Source organism: Strix aluco, chromosome 6, assembly GCF_031877795.1.
Source record: "Strix aluco isolate bStrAlu1 chromosome 6, bStrAlu1.hap1, whole genome shotgun sequence".
Lineage (NCBI taxonomy): Eukaryota > Metazoa > Chordata > Aves > Strigiformes > Strigidae > Strix > Strix aluco.
In genome coordinates this window covers 32,635,516-32,656,970 of record NC_133936.1, presented here as the reverse complement: position 1 = coordinate 32,656,970, position 21,455 = coordinate 32,635,516, and the positions used below count along the sequence as shown (strand labels likewise).

At 40.6% G+C, this 21,455-nt stretch overlaps 1 protein-coding gene across 11 annotated transcripts in view; it reads right to left on the bottom strand.

Annotated features, from left to right (window-relative positions):
* ANKRD44 (ankyrin repeat domain 44) overlaps positions 1-21,455 on the bottom strand; it is a 144,115-nt gene that overhangs the window by 76,017 nt on the left and 46,643 nt on the right. For all 11 annotated transcript variants that reach the window (XM_074829549.1, XM_074829558.1, XM_074829551.1 and 8 more), the window contains exon 2: positions 3,798-3,881. In XM_074829549.1, the coding sequence (XP_074685650.1) occupies positions 3,798-3,881 (84 nt within the window). The remainder of the gene's footprint in view (positions 1-3,797; positions 3,882-21,455) is intronic.

The following is a 21,455-nucleotide window of genomic DNA, read 5'->3' as shown; positions in this document are numbered from 1 at the left end:
CTCCAAACCGAATGACAAGCTGTTTTTCACATTAGCTATCCCAAGCATGCAAAGCCTTTCAGACTCACAATCCTAAACGTGTGCACACTTGTACCCTCAAGCACTTGTACCACCTCAAAAAGCACTCTTGGCAATATTAGAGAAAGATATATAACTTGTATGCGTGAAGACCTGGATAAAGCCTGAATCCTCCTAACAAAGGCAGTCCTGCAAATCTGTGCCTTACAAATTAGGATAATGGGAAAAAGAAGTTAAAAACAGCATACATCCATGTCTCTGCATAAGGACTTCCTTCTTGCCCTCCTTATCCTGTAATAGACCACCCTCTAAATATTTGCTCCTGCATGTAAGGCCTTGCAGTCTCTGGTGGTGCCACTGCCCTTCCTCTGCAGAACTGCTCTGCAGCTCTAAACACGCAGGCAATGCCCAGGGTCACCACATCTCAACATGGCTCCAACCCATCCCCAGCCTGGCCCATCAGGAGTTACTGCAGTCCACCTAGATCTGCTGGCTCTGCAGCTCTGCTTTAATGAAAACAAGCCAAATTCAGCTAAACCTCATCGACTTCCTAACCTATCTCATTTTGGTGGAAGTGGGTGGGGGAGCATTTGCTCAAGCAGCTCTTGACACCAATGAGCAGTGAGAAGCAGCAGCTTCTCCAGCAAAGAGGCTACATGGATCAAGCTGAGAAGGCAGCACTAGCACTCATGCCCCAACATCAGACATAGAAGCAACTAAGTTTTGAGAAAGGAGATGTTGCCTTCAAGAGTCTCACTGCAGCAGTGAGGGGGCATATTATTTATTTTCCAAAAAATATGAATGAAATAGAAGATATTCTGGGGAAATCAAAGTTTTGCATAAATTTTGTTTTTTAGGGTTTTATCCAAGAGAAAAAGCAAGCTTAGGGGATAAAGAGGAAAAACAGAGGGAAAGAAATATCTGGTTTGGCTTGCAAGTATCTCATCAGTTATGGGGAAGAATACTGGAAGGTTGTTTTGTCTTTTTTATTTTGACTTCAAATATTTTGAAAGGAAACTAAACTAGAAGCCTGAGATGAAAATAGAAATTTTACAGGAAGGATTTTAGTTTAGTAGAAAATCATGACATTGCACGTAAGAACTGGACTCTGCATACATAGGGTGTTTCACAGCTGCAAATCCCCTCTAACCAGGGGTTACCACTGGATCCAGAATAATTCCTAGACAAACTCAAGGCTCTGCACCATTCTATCACATTTTTCTCAAAGTAAAAAAGTCACCCCAAAAAGTCTCCACCTACACACACATAGCACGATCACCCTGATATTTCTAAGTGTACCAAGCAGCAAGCGTAGAGAATGTCTGCCTGAAACTAATCTGGTGGTCTGGATGGTCCAACCCAAAATCCCAAATGCCCTGGGAAAACAGGCTGCTGAACGCTACCCACAGGCAGACCACAGTTCCCACAGAAACAGCATGTGTTTGGTACTCAGTGGTAGGGAATCACTCACCACTAGCCAAGTATAATGCTGTCCATGCCCTCAGGGTGCAAAAGTAGCCTCATATTCCCCCAAAGCAGAGCTCAGGACTGGAGAGGTCAAAGCACCCATTAGGGTGGCACAATGAACTCAACCCAGCTTCTAAACCAAACAGTTACAGCTTTCACTTTGTTTCAAAATAGAAGTCATAATTACAGCAGCATCCAGAATGTAGCCATTTCCATCAACATACACTTCTGTCTTGGAAAGATATTAATTATTTTACAAGAAAAAAAAAAGTAACTTCTGATTTGCTCTAAACTCTTTCTTCTGAGATTCATTTTCTCTTAGGAAGTATGTATATATATCATCAATTTTGCATAGTTTCTCGATGTGCTTTTTAATTCTGCCTTCCAAATACCTCTCTTGTTGCAGATTCCAAAAAACAATTTTTAAAACTTCAGAAATCCCCAAAGCTTGCTGCAAAAACAGTTTATTTTGTTTCCCTGTCCTACCTATATGTGAATTATTCCAATATTAACACAACTAACCAAAACTATCAACAAAGGACAAATCGCTGCCAAACAGTGTCAGAGTTTCCTCTCATGTGAGCAACAAAGCACTAGAGAAACACTAACATGGAAGTAATTAAAAACAGCCTTAAAATAGAAACATAAGCATGCATTGCAAATTGCCAGCTCATAGCACAAAGGGGAAAAATGCTATCTTTTGATCTTTCTTTAGTGACATTTCAAGCATTTGACACTTGTCTGCAATCACTATCCAGAACACAATCTTCAGAATTTGTGTTGACGAGTATTCTTCTAATTATTCCAAAGAATAGCTTTGGTTTTTGCTCCTGACAAAACAGCTGTTCAGGCAAAGCACTTTTGGATGGACTTTTAGCATCTTAAACAGGATTTTGGGCAAGACCATTCAAGTTCAATGACTTTTTCTATTAAGTACTATGGTACTCATCTACAAAATACATATTCTTCATTTAATATTGCACCTGACAGTTGAGAGCATCTCCCCAGCAACCATCACTACCACACTTGCAGCCAAAGGATATAAAAACATTTGAGAAGCCTACAATAACCTTGTACAGGAAATGCTATTTTGAAAAAACAACATGAAATACAGAGGAAATTTTAGGACTGTCATGTTCATCTAGGTTGGGTTTCTTTGGTTGATTGGTTGGTTTTGGTTTTTTTCTTTGCTTTTTTAATACCATCAGGGAAAACAAATAAGGAGGAAACTCAAGGGATATGATGTTTTAAGGAACCACCTTTAGGAACTTATTTCAAGAAAACAACCAGGTACTGATAATCACGGGGAAAGCCTAACATCAAGGTTGTCTTTGATCAGATTCCCCATTTAAAACCATAGCAAGTCTTTCCTTCCACTTGACAGCAAATGAAGCAGAGCCCCAGTTAACCAGATCTGTAGGATCACTTCTCCAGTTCCCTTCTGCAGCTCTGAACCAGATGGTTGGACCCTACTGCCTGCAAAAACTGCGGTGCCAAGACTACGCCAGACAAACTGCTGGAGTTAGCTATGAATAAACTGATGGCTTTATGTCAGAGAAAAGATATGAAGAAAAGAAAAGCTGATTCAAAAGTCCAGGAAACACCTGGAAATCACCATTCTGCTTCTGCTTTATATTCTCACCACTTGCAGAGGCCACAGATTATAGTCAGGACTGGCAGGTTCATTTCTAACGGTACAGATTTAAGTTAAAATCAAAGAGGGGAAAAAGAAGCCCCAACAAAAAGACCAAGTTCAAATGGAGATGATTTTTTTTTCACTGCCAGAACACTTAACTACTACTTGTTTACAGCTGCTTACCCTTGTTCTGGCTAGAATAAGCCAATCTGCAGAACAATAATTCCTTTGTGGGCAAATGGCAGCCAAGATACTGCTTCCTTACTCTCCCTGCTGAGACCTGTAGTGAAGCTTTATTTCAAGTACAGTCAAATGCTGAATAGCAGCTCCTGATCTGCAAAGACTCTTCATAAAAGAAAACTCTACAGAGAGTAAAAATATGCAGCTTTCAGCTGTTTTTATTAATTTTCTCAGTAAGAGAGAAAATGACGTCCCTGACTGACCTGCACATTTGGAATTATTACCATACACTTAAAAAATTTAAAGTCACCTGATGGAGATAATTATATTTCAGACTACTAATTAGGAATCCACTGAAGCCCCAAGTCTCTAACTTACAAGTATTTTCCATTCTGTTATGTGTTAATTACTAAGGACATGTTTAATACTGTCATTGCAACAGTTCATAAGCATGGTGTTTAGGTATCACAGGCGCATAACATGCCAAGTCACATACCAAGGCGTTGACATCCTCAGTTTTGTAGATCAACATCCGTATCTCTTCCGGATCACCACTGAAAATCGCTTGGACCAGTGGTGGCTGGAAAAATAAAACAGAAGAAGCAGCATTACAGGTTTGTTTCTTTTCTGTTTAAAAGGAGAGTATATTCTTCCTGCGAACATTTACTAATGCTGCCCACGGACACTGAATGACCCCAGTAACAAATCACCAAGAATATCTCATCAGTAAGAACTATCAGTTTGCTTGAGGATAAACTGAAATCATGAGTATGTTTGTACGTATAATGAGCGGGTGTGTGCACAAACAGGGACCCCCATTAGAATGGCAACTTTTGTCAACAACACGCAATTAGCCCAGATGTTCTGCTTGGCATGTAAGGGGAAAACTAATTACATCAGATATTGCTGCATGCTTGCTGTTGGCACAGATTAACGGTCATGCAATACACATTTAGAAACAGAACATTATGCAGATAATGAATTTCTGGGCAATTACTAAACATCTTGTATCTTTTTACTGAATAAATATGCAACGAGCACAGTTAATTTTAACCACCCAAGAAGCAAAATAATTATCTTATTGTTTCAAGTCTGTTATTATGCTATTATGAATTGGAATGCATAAATAAATAATCAGGCATACAGGAGAAACAATATGCCATGCTCATTCCTCTGGCAATGCTGGCGTCACTGCCCGTCAGTGGGAGGGAGCGCTGCATATGCTCAACCGCTCTGTTACATGTCCAGAGCTGGCAATTTCAGTCCTTCTGCCTAGGATTGCTCTGGACGCCCAGCAGCAAATATCCGAGTTATTAAGCAAGCTGGCAGAACATAATCTGCTGAATTAAAAGAACAAAACCCTTGCTGCTGGAGACTCAGAAAAAGAAGGGGACAGATTACAAAGACACCTATTCTCTGAAGCACATAGTTGAAACAGGCAGTGGTCCCACTTGCACCGTCACCCCTCCTGAAGGCAGCGTGTGCCCCCCCGAGCTCATGGCCCACCTCCAGATTGCCTTGTGGTCCTGCTAGCATAAAAGTTTGTGGTGTCACGCAATCACCAGAATTTAAAATAACCCTGCAAAATGGAAGCATGCATGCCTCTTAAACACATAAAACCGCAACAGTTCTTATGATCCTGAAGAATTTAACTATCTTGTAAACAAGTTATCTCCAAATCCACAAACAAGCTGGAAGAACAGAGAAAATACCATTTTTTCCCAATCTTTTCACTGCAAAATTCAACATATTCAAACATCGAAAACACATTTCTAAGCCGATGGTGTCTATTTTAAGACATATTAATCCCTTATGTCCTTAAGAAAGATTCACACTGGAATTTCATTCTTGCCACTCTTCCAATGGAAAAAAGACTAAAGCAGCATCTTTTATCACAACTGTCTGAAGTTTTACATGTTGCAGTGGATGTTTGGAAAAAAATTTTTTTAAATTGCATTTCACTTGAACCATTTAGCATGCTTCCCTCCCAGCCCATGTCAGAACAGTCACAGACCCCCACCAGAGGACACGAACACCAGACCTTGGAGCCGGATCCATTCTCTCTCATCTGCCAAACTCAAACAAATCAGAATTTAGCTAAGAGTGAGACAGTCTCATTTCTGCATTTTTCTCTACCAGAAGAAATCGTTTAAAGTGATTCTCTGATCTTGCGCCCACTAGCACTCTAATAAAAATTAGTAATTCCTAGACTTAGTGCAAATCTAACAGCTATGAAGAACCAGCTAATGTTTATGAAATTAGAATGCTCACATCAAAATATTCCCATTTCACATACATTTATCATAATATTTAAATAACAAAATAAACAAGAAAGCAGAGAACTCCTCAATTTCCAGCTGAATGGCAACACAACCCAGTGGCCAAGCACCAAATATCCCAGCAGCTTGGACGAGTCTCTAAACGCACTTGCAGGTACACCCGGCACCCAGCGAAAGACATCAGCCAGGCTGTGATGACAGGCAAGCTGACATTTCAGACAGAGGTACCACCACCAAAAGAAAAATTCAACAAACTTCAAATCTATTGGATTTTTTTCTTTAAGTTCAAATGCTGTTACAGGTGACAGTTTTCTTTTAATCAGGAGAGGGTAAAGTACTGTGCATCATTACATTAAAAAAAGAGGAAAGTCTACAATAAGTCAGCTTGACCCTTCTTTCCTCTGCCAGAAATCTGAATCAGACACTTGGTTCTACAGGAAATGATTGACCTTTTTAATTAACATCAGCTGCTTAACACAGAAAACAGATTGAGAAAAACTTTGTATTCTTTAGACCTGTAACATATACAAGATCCTCATCTCAATTTCTGTCCAGCATACCACATTTATTGTGCCTCTGAAGCAGGTTCTAAGTCTCACAATGCTGATATACATAACCTTTGCTGACAGGAGACAGCTGCCGTATACCCATTTGCAAAGGCCTTAGTCCTTCAGCCCTTTTTCGTTGTGGGATATACTTTCTATAAATTAATTACACTAGACTCTATCACTGCAAATGGTAACACCAAGAGCCAGAGATCACAGAGAATGATCAGAGCCTGTAAATTGGAAAGAAAAGATAAAACCACTACAGGTTGATAACCATCCTGAGTCACTGCTGTGCAGCTTTTTCCAATTGGCCTTTTTTCTAATTCACTATTTCATGATCTTGCTTCATTTTCAAAGGTACTAGTTTTGAAGTGAGAAAGACATTACTGTTAAGGAATTCCTATTACATATTAGAGCATGTTTCCGTGTAAGATGCACAGTCATGTATAATAACCTGTTCAGAAAAATGTCAGAAGTGTGTTGCAGTGCTGTAGCAAATTGAGGTCAGAGCTAAGAATGAGCATGTGCATCCATCAGCACAATGGAAAAAGTATTGCTCCACTGAGCAGCTGACAGTGGTTAAATGGAGCTTGTGCAGTTACATACATGTTGATAATGGATGTCAATGATCTGAACAGATTACTTCCTTGATCTTCAGTGATAACCATGTTCATACACACAGGATACAGTATATTTTTGGAAATAATTTCTAAAACCTGTGACAACATCATTAACAGGTTATTTCATTAACAGAAATATTTTGCTTTAAAATTCTTCAAATTCAGAAGTTGTTAAGTACTCAGAATGAATTAAAAAAAAAAAACAAAAAGAAAGCTCAAAGCAGGTTATATATAACTATTATTAGAATTAAGCAAGGCTGCAGGTTTTGGAATGATGAACAGCTGTTTCATCAGCTCGGCTCTCCAGAGCTTCCAAATTCTTAAAGAGAATTTCAGTTGGGAGTGTTCACATTTTTTCCTGAAAATATACACCCGCAGTTAACAAAAACCCTTCCATGTTACTTTTTCTACAGAGTTACTATTATAAGCACGAAGCTCATCAACAAGTTTTATTACAGCATTCTTTACTTTGTGTTGTAATTAGCATTATAGTAAAAATAAATTTTATCTGCAGACATCTTCCATTGTTGGAATATATCCCTATCTTTACTGCATACAGGGCAATTGCAAGCTGAACTTCAATACACCAGGTAAAATTAGCTTGTTGAACTGAAGGCACAATGATTATTTTGGCAATGGAGAGCTTAAACCCACATAGAGGAATGTCCTATAGCTCAGCTGGCATCCACAAAGCCAACAAGCCACACTGGCAGAAGAAATCCAGCACTGGGAAATTCTCCTCTGTAAACCTGACAGTACAGAGGAAAGCCAAGACTATTACCAAGCACCACTGGCAGGTCTCTGAACCCCAGATGAGATGAAGTACTTAAGTGAACTGTCTCAGGTATCATTTTAATTACTATGTCCGAAGTGGGTACTGAAGCTCCTAGAAAACCAGTTAGTATTTTCATTGAGTAACTGTGACATATATTAAAAACTTTGTCTTCATTTTAGATATCCCGACTCACTAACAAGGACTTATTTAAGCCAGATTTTCATTTTGCAGGACCTGAAGGCAGATGAGGAAAGAATGATAGATTCCCATGCCGATTTGGTATAATATACTATCATTTGGTCTTGTGAGTGAAAAGAAGCTATATATTGATCCTTTTAATATTCTAATAGCATTACATCAAGTTGCTGGACTAAACACTTGGATACATGTACTCATTTCTCTATAACTAGCAAGACAATGTAGCAAGACACATAATAATTTCAAAGGGGTATTGATTTTGTCAGTGTTTTGCCAAATACCTCTTTTTTTTTCTGCAGGTACTCCCATTAATCAAGATTACAAGGTTGTCTACAATGTCACATCACATACATCTATTTCCTTCTACTGGTCATAGCACAAAGCCTACTTCTCTTCCTAGTTTTAATTTAGGACTTTCTCCCTCCAAGCATACAAAACATGAATATCTGAAATGCTGTTTTAACTTATAAGTCTTTGTAAGTGAACTGTCACTAAATGGATCTCTCTTGATTCTTAGAATGCACTTCCCTGGTGTTTAGTACTCATACAGTTCTATGCACAAAAATTATTCCACACTAATAATTTTTTAACAGGCCTTGAAGTCTATTTCACTTGCATCTGGGGTTAGCCTTTTACTGTGTTTTAGAAATTAATTGCTGGGTAAATACAAAGAGAAGTTTACTCTTAATTTGTTATTATTTCAAAGATTGCATTTCTGTTATTGGAATTTCTATATACTGGTTTCTGACAGCAAAGTACTTTCACAGAGCTGGTATTTGGAGAAGAATGTCCTTGGATGGTTGCTAAGGGGTGTTTCAGAGCAATTACAGATTTTTACTGAGCAACTCCTAAGGAATATTTCTCCAAGCTACTGAAAGGCCAGTGGAGAAAATCAAATCTGTAAATAGGGTGTACTAGTCCTCTGGAAGCACTACAGCAAGCTGACAGCATCGTTAAGTGAGCAAATGTACATACCTAGGACATTTATACTGACCAGGTCAATAAATACCCTGTACTCTGAAATATTTCAAATACGTCAGGAAAAAGGTTTTCAATTAATTTAATTCTATCTTCTTACATCCTTCCATTTTTTGCAGGCTAGCCCAATTATTTATAAGGATTGCACATAATCCACTGCAGAAAGGACAGCATATATGCCTACACACTGCTACCCATTGCAATTTGTTCCACTGAGTTTCCATGCTCAAGGACCAGCAAACTTTATATGACGCACAGAAGTATTCAACAGAACACAACAAAACACTCCGGAAAGTAAGAAAAACTCTGGGTAGATGGCTCTTGCAAACTTCAGGAGATCTTCGCGTTGTTTTAAAGCTACTGCTTAAAGGACACAGAAGAACTGTGCTCTGACACTTTCCCCAGACCAATGACTTTAAAACTCACTGCCACGCTGTGCTGTAAATTGCTTAGAGGGATGTGCTGGGCATTCAAGTTTCATTGCAAGAAGTGGTAGTTTTTCCTGTAATGGCTCCCCTTTTCTCTCCATGTAATTTATAACAGTCTCTTTCTATTTAGCTTCTCCAAAAACGGGCTGCATTCATCCTTCAGACCATAAAAAAGACCTTATCGTCGATAGTGCAGGGCACACAGGAAACGTACTCTGGGAGCAGTGGAGAATCAATCACTGCTTCATTTGCTGTTACTTTCTCCTGAGATTAGGAAAAAAATGTAAATATAAACTGTAACTAGAGCATAGGTTTAGTGTCAAGAGCAACATTGTACCTAAACTATTTAAAGAAAGAGGAGCTGGAGGGGGGTGTCTGCATTTGCCTGGACAACCCAGCATCTCCTGAACCTGCCCGCCGCCTCAGTGCCTGAGAGCCTGTCCCTCTGATCTGTCTATTCAAAGGTGAATAACAACTTCATCAAAACACAAATGCTCAGTGACCAAATGCAAAAACACCCTAGTGCACACCTACAGCTATCGGTATGGTCTAACCCTAAGGGACTGGTACTGAACAGCATCAACTGCATCAGGCAAGGATGTCTGCAAAGATGTCCAGTGTGTTAGAAACAATGCTAGTTCTGTATTCAGTGCTTTCTCCCCCCTCCCAATGATTAAATGCTCAGTAACACATAAGTGGTTCCAGATTTTAAGTAATTGTTCACAAATGTCTGAATAATTCATGTCATACTAATATAGTCTGTAGGTAGTTCCCACTTAGGCATGCACTCAGCCTTTCCCATAATGGCTTCACAAATTAAGACTTGAATATTTCCATAAATACTTGGCGCAGAAATAGTTGGAATACAGTGATTCTAACATGATCATTAGATACTGCCACTGCTGGTGACATTAATAAAACCTGAGTTTAATCACTGGTACACATTGCTACCTGGATGACAATTAATCACAAGGTACTGAACAGCTACAACAATAGAGCAGCTCCAGCCACACTCCTCTGGACAGCCGGGTGGCTTGTGCAGGCTGCGAAGCCTCTGGGCAGCATGGGCCAGGGGAGGGCCTGCGTCCCAGGAGCACTCCCACCCCTCCAGCTGAATTCGACCAGGTGCCTGGTATCCAGTACTGATCAGGTTTAGAGGCTGGAAATGCAGGCCTAACAAACACGCCTCTGCTTCCTGAGGATGGAAATACCAAATAATCACCTTTAGGCCACCAAGTGTATTTTCCAAAGCTACAAGTTCTCCTTCATTACAGCTATTGTACATCATTAAAGAAAGGGGGAAAAAAGCATGCTCACTGGCAAAGGGTTGAAGTAGTTAGCAGTAAAGATGCCTGAAACAAGATTGTCAGATGACAATCTGAAAAACACCTTCCATTAAGGCTCTGGCTTTGAACGTTGCTTATGTTATGTTTGCAAAAGGACAACCTGAACTGCTTAGAGCACAGCTCAACCCTGAAAAGGGAGCAGGGCCATCATAACACATGCTGCATCACCTGCTTTTAAATCATTTCCCCTCCATCCCAGTTAGGCCTTTGCAATGGCAAACTGGGCTTGGGACTGGAAACCCACAGGCTTCTAGCTCTCTGCTCCCTGTCAACAGGACCCCAACAGATTGCGCTTACACCCCACCCGCAAAACTCCACGTCTCCCGCCAGATGAAGACAACAACAGGGCTGATTCTATAATTAAACATAATCACAATTAATCATTTATTAAGTGATGTGCAAACCAAAATATACTCCAGTTCACTTTCTCATAAGCACACTGCTTGTGAAGTAACGAGAATAAACCTGCTTCACACCCCTGACTCCCTGCCAACCCCTGCACCCTCCCATTCTGGTCCTCCCTGTGCCTGGCCCCTTCCTCTCATCTACTCACCTTCTCCAAGAGATTTAAACCTTTGCCTCTCTCTCTGCTACCCCATTTCCATGATGCTGGACCAGGCGAGCTGGAGTTCTCAGGTGATACACACTTGAACACTTTTAATTGCAAATACACACTATCAAATACACACTTGCATTTCAAGAAAACCATAAGCAAAATGAAAACTATCTGGAGAAAAATATTACAACATATTGGGACAGCTGAAACTTTAACACAATGTTTATTTAGTCAAGCTTTCATGATACTTAAAAAGGAAAATTGTCAGGATTGACTCTGCTTGTGCAATGCCGGATCAAGCCCAGTATTTCTGTTCACACAATTTCTGATATGCCATTCCGGACAGTGCAAAACAAGCCTCTCGGCAGATCTATTTCTGGCTGTTAGCTTGGCTCCAGATTTTGGCTGCCTCCCATTTTTCATTATGAAGCCTATCCACTGCCCCAAGAATTGCTTATGTTTCCAGGTGAAATGAAGGTTACATCCTGCCATTCCTGGAATCCTGAAATTCCTGTACACACCAAACACACCGTCAGTGGCCTATGTTTTGTTAAACTTATCAGTTAAAGGCACTGAAATAACTCGTGGCATGTTAAATTTAGATCACTTCTAAAAAGGAAAAGAGCTTAAGCATGTTTAATTCAATTTGCCCAGTGTCCTTTCCTTCATTCTCATTACTGGAGGCTGTCCACTGGTCTCAATTTAAGTGGTAGGTTTTTGTTTTGGTTTTGGCATTTGGGGTTGGGGGGGAGGGTTGGGGGTTTTAAGTGACTGCAGATCATATCAGAAATTAGTTAATACATACTGTCTTGAAGTTACGTTAATCAACTGGAGACAAAGACTCAGCATGCTGCAGACTAGTTAAAATAAGAAAGCATTTTTAAAGGAGACAAAAATAAACATAGTATCATAACATTTTTTATATTCACCAGCATTTGTTACTCATTTTAGTGGAAAAAAGTCTGTCACAGACAGCATAATAAGGTTTGTTGGAATATCTACAAAGATTGAGGAGAATCGATCTAATGGTATCCTGAATTTTTCTTGTCCTCTTGAATTTGTTTGTTCAAAGCTCCTTGGGGTTTTGCCTCAATACAAAGCGTGTGTGGTGCAATAGCTCACAACAGACATATCAGCGATACCATTAAATAACAGTCATCAGATTGTAATGGCACTACCAAAAAAAAAGAAAAAATCCCAATTCTTTTTATACATCCCCAGCAGTGAGTGCTGCACTACTAATCCATTTGAGTACTTCTTGTCACATCAGTATTTTGACTTCCAGTGCTTTCGCCCTTTTTTTTTATTTCCCTCCCCCATAATCCATCTATCATCCAGACAGGAGCAGGGAAGAAGGCCTGGCACAAAGGCAGTGTTTCTGAACAAGAGCATAGCAGAGAGCAAAATCTCTGGAGGCATAAATTCCAGCTGGTGTAAATCAGTTTAAGTGAACTCCCAAGTGAGAGGCACTGTGCCATGTTACACCACCTGATTTCAGAAGAACCCTGTGCTTTCTCCCCACCATGAGCATGAGCAGTTCAGGCAGCATGAGGTTATGAACCTCAAGAGAAGTAAAATGGCCAGCAGCAGGGCAGAGCAACAGCAACCCGGGTGACAGGTCTGATCCTCGCTAGAGATTTAAGAACGAAGCAGTTAGTGGAGAAGCTCACTTGAAAACCATCAACCCTACTGAAAGCTTCATTTCCTGCTCACTTGTCTTCAAACACATTTCAAGCACACCAGCAATTTTATTTTTTTTTTGACCAATTGCATAGGTGTTGAATTCCACAAAGAAAAAAAAAAAAAAGAGGATTAAAACCAATTCTGTGCACAGGGGGGAATGCTCTGGGGAACAAACAGGTTTATGGTGGCTGTAGCTGTTCACCTAAACTGACACGTCTCCTCCGTTCAGTGGCCCCACATCCTCTGGAGACCGCTGACATCCTGCCTTCACCCAACTCTACCAGCAGCAATGGCAACCAAGTAGAAAAAAAAAAAGAAAAAAAGGAGAGAAATGGAAATGTTGCAAGTTTATCTTCCTTCAGTTTATCACTTATGAAACCATGACTTACTGCTCTCTTCCTTGCCAAGGTAAGCATGAGCAAGGACCTTTACACACACTGCAGCTGGTTTAAGAAATTTCTTCATATCCCTCCTTCAGTGCAGCAGCATAGTGAGACTTGGCCTTTCATCTGGCGTCCTGGACACTCAACAGTACAGAGTAATAGTCCAGTGAATCTCTATCTGTACTGTAATTAAGTGCTATATCTGATATACGCAGCATGCATTGATACCCATCATACACTCTAATAAAAATCCTTTCATTTTTAGAAAATTAATCCTGATTGAGAGAACTATAAAGCAGCATCTGATTCTGTAAGATCTTACTTGGTAAGATTAGAACTTCTGCTGGTTAACAGGGTCTGTTTTATATTAATGTACACACAAAGAAGGCAACTATGAAACAGAGAGTGCCCTAATAAATTTGCAGATACTTCTGAACTACAAACAACTACAGGGACATTGGAGGGCAGGATCAGAATTTACAACCACCTCGACAAATTATACAAACAATTGGGCTGGAGGAAGAGGAGGACACTGTTCAGTATGGAGGAGAACACAGCATGCCTATTAGCAAGAAATCTGGAGTTGTTACATGGCAGTTCTGTATAAGAAAGAATTTGGGACTGCAGTTTACTAACTGAATGTAACCGAACAATGTTATGAAAGAGGAAGAGACCTTAAAATAGGAATACGGCTTGCAAAACACACCGTAGTCCTTCCACACTGCTCAGTACTGCTTAGGCTGCAACTGGAGTGAGACATTTAGTTTGGGGCACCACTTGAAGAGCAAAACAGAGCTCTAAAACATGATTTACAGGGAATATCTAAACAGATCGGAGCTATTCAGCCTACACAGAAGAAAATTTAAAGGGAAACATAAAAACAATTTGCAATACATAAAAGGTTGTTACTAAAAGAAATCAAGTTTTCCACATCCAAGACATACAGAGCTTGATTTGCTGCACACAAGGAGGATGCATTTCTGCTCCATTAAAGGCAACACAAACCAGGACATTAGTTACCAATTTGACTGAGTTACAAACACTGGACTGCAGAACACCATAATTTCAGAAACAGATCTAGTCTAGTGATCAGTGAAAGTCAAAGGGTTTTCTTTCCTGCAGGCTTCCGTAGGCAAGGGATTGAACACATGAAAGCAGAAGAGCCCAAACAAAATTCACACCACTTACATAAATACAAAACTTAATGCAAAAACGATAAGCTACAGCAGACTGCACTTCCAATAAAATGCAGAGAACATGCATTTTCTAGCATATTACACCATAAAAGGGGCAATTAAATAGTGTGACACGTGGTGCTAGAGAAATTTCTAGAGAAATCAATAAATATATATATGTTTCCAAAAGTTCAAGGGGAGTCTAGTGCCTTTGGGTAGAAACACAGTAACGTGTGGCATGACCCCAGCAGAACTTTCAGACCCTGTTTCATTCACTCGTTAGAAGGTAATTACAGCTATGGTTTTCTTCACATGAGTTCACACGCTGAGTTTCTGTTCAGGACAGATATATTTTGCAGTCACAGTCTCTCATGTTCCTGAATCTCATCTTCCTCTTAGCAGTGATCTGCAACACCTTCAAGGTCCTGCTGTCACGGGTGTCTAAACCAAGCCCCAGATAATAGCAAACCTCTGAGGTCATGAAAATGTCATAAGGGAGGGACAAGACATTTTAGGGACTTGAGCAAAATCTGAAACATCTGATTTGTTTGGTCTTACCATTATATTACAGGTGGATCTTGCTCTTCCCCTTGTGTTGCACATCACACACAAAGCCTCACCACCACCTCTCTCCTAAGTACTGTAATGAAGCTCATTCCTCTCGTGAAGGAGTGCCATCGCAACAGCCATCCTCCTGTCAGCTCCAGAAAATCTCAGAAAATCTCCCAACTTACTTTCTCATATATAGTCAGTGTCTAATACGCATTAAAAGACATTAAACACTAACATTTATGTTTCCTGTTTTCTCTTAGAGGGTCATGGAGCTCACAGTGCTCTTGAAGAGCGCCATGCTCAGTTATTACTGTTTTCATAAAATAGTAAAATCTTTGCAGATTTTAGTCACTGGCATTTGCCTTCTGCATAGCTAGTATAAAACTCAGATTAAAAATGTTTAACTACGGAGGCTGATGACAGTGTTATTTCCATTAATAGCAGAGTAACTATGTGCAAACATGCAGATCAGTCCATAACAGCATTTCATCTCTTTCTTTGCATTAGGCATGCTACAGTTGGCATGGAGCTCCACTCAACAACCAAAGCAGATGTTTTACCTCTATTTTGAATCTGGAACAGATTAGCAAAGTTAGCTTGATTCAGTTCCTGATAATATCCTTGTACTCATCATCAGTCGAACTACTGAAGCTGACAGGACAAAAAAATAAAAATGAAGCTTTGCTGACAAATGCAATGTCAGGTAGCTAGGCCAAAGAAATGAAATGGAAATTTAAAAAGGTTTCAAAATTGGCTTCACTTCAGAAACCAGTTCAGAATCTTCCAAGCAGGACACATCTGACTGTGACAAATCCAGCAGCTTCAAAATTACTTTGTACAGACCCCAATTACGCCGGAAGACGAGCCCGAGAGCGGTAATGTGCTATTACACTCCTTCTTCCAACAAGTTACCATCACAAGTTAGGAACACCTTTGTCTGGCTACCCTCTGGAAAGCCTGCAAGGTGTCTCTGAGACTACTGTCCCAGTTTAGAGAGCAAGTATGAACCTTCCCTTCATCACACACAATCCCATGCATTAAATACATCTCCATATCCAAGAAAAATTAATCCTGAATGAGAAGCATCAGCCAGAAGTGTAAGTGTGTGCATTCTCATCAGCTGAGGAAGTAGGATACAAATCTTCCTCCTACTTCTCAAGGAGCTTCCAGCCATGGTTACAATCTCTTGCTGAAACCCTTCAGCACTGAGAAGCGAATCAAGAAAGGGGCTCAGTGCCCCAGTTCCCAACACAGCTAATTCATTTTGTATACCCAGCTCTCTCTTCACTATCACTTCCAGTTCCTGTCATACAAGCCAAGCGGTAAGGTTTGCAGTCAGACACAGCCCAGCTATGCTAGAGACCCTCTCTCCGTCCCTATCACATCTAGACACATTGATCCCCTCTGGCCTGAAATAATCATTGTCCAAACGGAGCTTTCTTTTCTGGAGACAAAAGCTCGGTGTGGGGGTGCTCAGCCACGGAGGGACTGCCCCAGCAAGGTCAAGACAAGCCCCACTCATTTCCGAACAGAGTAAACGCCTGGTTTGCAACAAAGGAGGACAAAGAATCATCAAGCAAATGAAAGGGAACATAAGAGAGGGAAAGAGTGAGGTCTACTTCAGATGCCCTTCTGCAACACAAAGTGCTCAGGCTAGCAAGAAAGAGGGGGAAAAAAAAAAAAGATTTTACAAAATCTTTTTTAAACCAGAACTGGAGGTGCCATTTGTAATCCAAACCCCATTTTTTATTTTGCTAGAGAGGTCATAGCTTATTAAAGCTGAAAGTTAAGATTTGCACAGCTTAGCACTTCAGGCTCTTATTTGGTTTTTTGTGAACTATTCCACTTCAGAAGTGAAAAACTTATTATTCTGTGTTGTTCTGTCATGCATCATGAGTCTGATGCCAAGAGGAACGCTTGCAGAAAGGAATACTTTAAATCTTGAAAAAAAACAGTGGTGGGTTTTTTTTTTAAACAGGTTTTATATGAAAAAACAACAAATCTGTATCTCAAATCTCTAAAAATCACAATCTCCTCTCCAATTCTTTTGTAAATATTCCTGTATTAGTTTTGTCAAATTTAACCCAGTAAGTGTGTGACCTTACTACAAAACAGAAGGCAACCCACCACCACTTAATCAGCTAAGGCATGTAACTGCTTGTTGTCAAGGCAGTGGCAATGTGCTTTACATTCATTTTTGTCTGTGGTGTTAAGCGGGGCATTATTCTCAACCCCTCTCTAATGACAACCATAGAAAGAGCTGGTGACAGCTTGATCAACTGCTTAATGAGATGAGATCAGGAAAGCTGAATTACAGTAACCTAGCTAAATGATAAAACCAAAACAAACCAGAGGATTTCCCAATCCAGTCTGACTTTACCATTCTTTTATGATTCCCTGGCCACCCACTCTGGCCACACCACTGTGGATGCCTGTGGTATTTGAACATTTCCTTTTAACAAGGAGCTCCTTCAAGTCATTCTGTCCATCAGAGAAGAGGATATTTGAGGAAGAGGCCAGGGAACACATCTGCACTGCCACTAGTTACCCCAGATACCTTCTTTAAAAAGGAGATGTCTTCCTGGGATCATGCGATGGGAGATGAATCCCCTCTATGAACCCAAGAAGCAGCAGGTGTTGACCTTACAGTTTTCCTTCTAAATCCCATGTAAATGCCAAATCAGAGTCTGTGGAACTAAATCAGTAATCATCTCCATTCATTTTCATAGCTTTTTACAAGTGACTCAGTAAAGCATCAGAAGCTAGTGAGATCTGAGAGCATCTAAGCTAGGCCCAGGCTTAGCTCTTCACTTGCTCAACTCTTTCAAGGAACTGGTTTGGTAAACCACTGTCCTATTTTGTTATCTGGTTTGTCCATTCTCAGGTCACCCTGCCACTCTGATCTGCTAAACAAAGCAAATATATCTGCATCTTACAGCCTCCTCCCTCTTAGTCCTTGTGAAGCTCTTGCCTGCTTTCTATGGTGACAACTGTAATTTAAAACCTGTATGTCTCCCTCTCTGATGTCGTGTTTACACTGGTATATGTAGCTCACCACTCACCAGCTGACCAACATGTCAGAAGAGTATGTAGGAAAGCACCATCTTGCTGTGTCACAGACCTCAGATTTTCAGTACAGGACAAACAAAATGCATTTAAGGGCCACCTAACACTGCACTTCAGTTGATAGCAAAAACTTTCAAACTACACCAAGAGACTGAAAGCAATGCTTGGTGCTTTTAAAAACCCCACCCTCAACATATGAAGCTGCATGATCTTTTGGAGGCATGGGCAAGGTTTCACATGGGTGGGAAAGGTTGTGCCATCTCACCATCTTAATTCACCACGACTGCAAGAAGTTTAAAAAAAAAATAAAAAAGGAAAGAAAAAAGGGAAGCAGCCTGTTCCCAGAAGTCTGTCAAACTGCTTTCACTAAGTTTTGCATGGGGAAGTACAGGACTCTTCTGCTTACAGCTACTGCACACAGGCTCCAGATTCCCTTCTCCTCTGGCGTAAGGCGAGTAGGACGACAGTTTCTCTACGCTGTCTGCAAAGTCTCATCAACCAACTGAAACTGCACTGTAAATGGGACTTGCCCAAGGGGAATTCAGTCCCAATGCACTGAGCTAAAACGATGGTTGGCAGAGAGCTTTAAGCCATGGGAATATGGTGATGTTAGCAAAAAAGGTGGATGTACCCTTGTCCATTCCAGTGAGATGCCTGTACAGATGATTTCAGGCTCTTTAAACACAGGTAGAATCTGGAAGCAGTAAGTAGAGAGAGGGGAGGAAAAAGCAGCAAAGTCTTCCTGGTGAAGACAAGTTACCCCCAGCACCCTGCCCTCCTGCCTTGGACTAACCAGCTCTGTGGTCTACACTTCAGATCTGACTGGACCAAAACTGGGACTGCACTGGTCCTGCACCTCCAGGCCTCAACAGGAAGGAGCTATTCTGCCACATGCTTTGAGTAAGGCAATCTGGATTTTCAGTGGTCTCTATTTCAGTCTTCTAACTTGTAAACTGGACATCTTTTAAAATTTGGAAGGTGAAATCCATACAGTGATAAGCAGCAGAGTAAAACACAGGAAATCTCTCACCCCTTTCCATGCCATAGATAGTACGTAGACCACAGGGGCAGACTGCATGTTTCTGATATATTCTAACTCCAGTTCCCCTGTTCCCCGAAACTGTTTGGACCCTAGACACATTTTAAGTATTTCTCACTTGAAATTTTTTCTGTCCCTACAGGAGAAAAGAAGAAAAAAAAAAAACACAAAAAGAAAAAAACAAGCTCTGAGTCATATTAAATATTTGAACAGATTTCTGCAAACCAAGAACAAGACATTTCTAATCTAAGTCATCTTATAAAGATATTAGTGTCACCATGCTAAATTTCTACTCTCTGAGACACAGCTGCCACTAGTTAACTTGCTGTGCTGACAGAGATTCTGAGAAAAGCCTCAGGAAATACTTTAGGCAGGTTTCTATGAACAAAGAAAAACACAAATCACATTTCTAAATGGCTGCACCAACCCCACCAGCCCGCTCTTTTCAGATAATGGAAGTACTACACAATGCAGCTTGCTCTTGTAGGAAGTAACAACTGATAATATGCCAGTCTTTTTGCAGTTTTTCACTGGAGGGCTATCTGACTCCAGCTTTCATTCAGCTTGCTGTATTTAAGAGAGCAAAAGTTGGCTGCAATGCACTCCAAGTTTGCAAGGCAGTGTTTAACAGAGATAAGGCAGGGAAGTAAATCACAGCTGCACGTCACTAGTCAGCCTCCAGCCACACTCGACTCAGGCTGGATATGAGCAGTTACACTCAATCCCAAACCAACGTATCCTCCGCTGTGCAAATCCTACATCTTTCCATCTTTGCAACCTGCTACATATCTCTAATTGACCGAGTTCAGTGGCTTCCTCTTTCTCTCCTGACAGTTAATGTCAAACTGATCCTTCCTGCTAAGCTTCCTGAAGGCTAGGATAGCACACGAGAACAGGGGACCTGGGGAGCTACGATTTTGCAGGGAAGAATCATGATTGCTAAAGACAAATCAGTGACAAATACTGGCAAGCAAAGAGGAATAAAACTGTGTTCTCCCTCATTTGCTACGAGTATGAGAGCTTGTAGATATTCAAACATACATGCATACATCTGATACATACATACAAACATACATCTGATGACTGCCACCTGTGTCCTCTGCAGTTTCCCTCCTGGTTACAATCTCAGAGATACAGACTCTACCTTTCCAGAGCAACATCACTTGAAAAACATTCATCCTTTGTATATCATACAGCAGAAGTAACCAGAGAAATAAAAGGCAGACTACCTGCCCGCTGCAACAAGTTAGGTTTTTTAAATTACATTTGGTTTTAAAAAAGGACAAAAGTAGAATAGCCAGATTTGGGCTACCACTGAAAACCAAGTCTTGACACGCAAAGTGTAAGGGAAGTTCACCATCCATACAGACTGAACTCAGACCTGTCTTGCTTACTGGCTGTGACCCCGTTTATTATCAGTTTTACATGTGCCAGCAGCACCAGTGCACTGTGACTCAGGGCAGACAGCGAGATGCTCTCTTGCTATTATCATGAAACATGACTCTGTTTTCAAGCCTTCATGAAGAACTGTCACATAACTCAGTTTAAAAACAAATTTACATGACCTGTCATGAAGTTGAAGCAGTTTTCCTTGCATGACTACAATTCACAGTGCTGTCCCCACAAGCCTCAACTGGAAATTTAGAAACATCACAAAAAGGATATTAAGAAATTCATATATTCCAGGTCATATAGCTTTAAAACAAGAGCAAACCTTTAGAGCTATCCAAGATGGATTTATGAAAACTACAATGTTATCCAGCACCTAGAATGATCACTTCAGTTCAAACCACCACGTACTCCACTATTTTAAAAGTCTGTGACTCTAAAAAGTCAAGAATTATACCCTGAATTAGAGCCTGAAGCTTGTCCTATGACAGCGATGCCTTTGCACACCTCTGCCCAGGGTTTAGAGTCTCTAATTTGTGCTATTTTTAAAAGTAGGTGGTAACGAACTTTATTCTCACAGTCAAAAAACCACTTCTCACATTCATTTCTCCTAATCATTTCTCACAAATATTGCTGCTCAAACACTATCATATGTGCAAAGCGTAATTAAGATGTTCTAGATAAATGAACAAGTGACAAGTCTGTCTGCATGATGGGAGGGGAAAAAAACCCAGACTGACAAGCTGAAGGTTTCTGAAGCCTGTAAGGGGGTAACTTTGCTAGTTAGAGCAAATCGGAATTGTGTTACCTAAAATAGATTAAAATTGACAGGTAAATGAAATGCTGCATCTACAAACCTCCACTAAGGTGACACCGACAGCTACAGTGAAACCCATAAATAAGAAGAAATTGAAAGATTAATGCTTCTGCTGTTTTGTTCTGTCAAAGCCATTGCAGGTGTTTCAGACAGGCCATGTTTTACACACAGTGTGTGCTACAGCGGTTGAGCAGAGGAGTCAGGAAGCACTTCCCCTGAGCTGTCCATCCCCAGGGCTTCGCTCACGAAGGCACAGATACATACTGCTCTTACTTGTTTCCACTATTCATTTTGAAAGTGCCAAAAGTCATAGCGGTGCTGG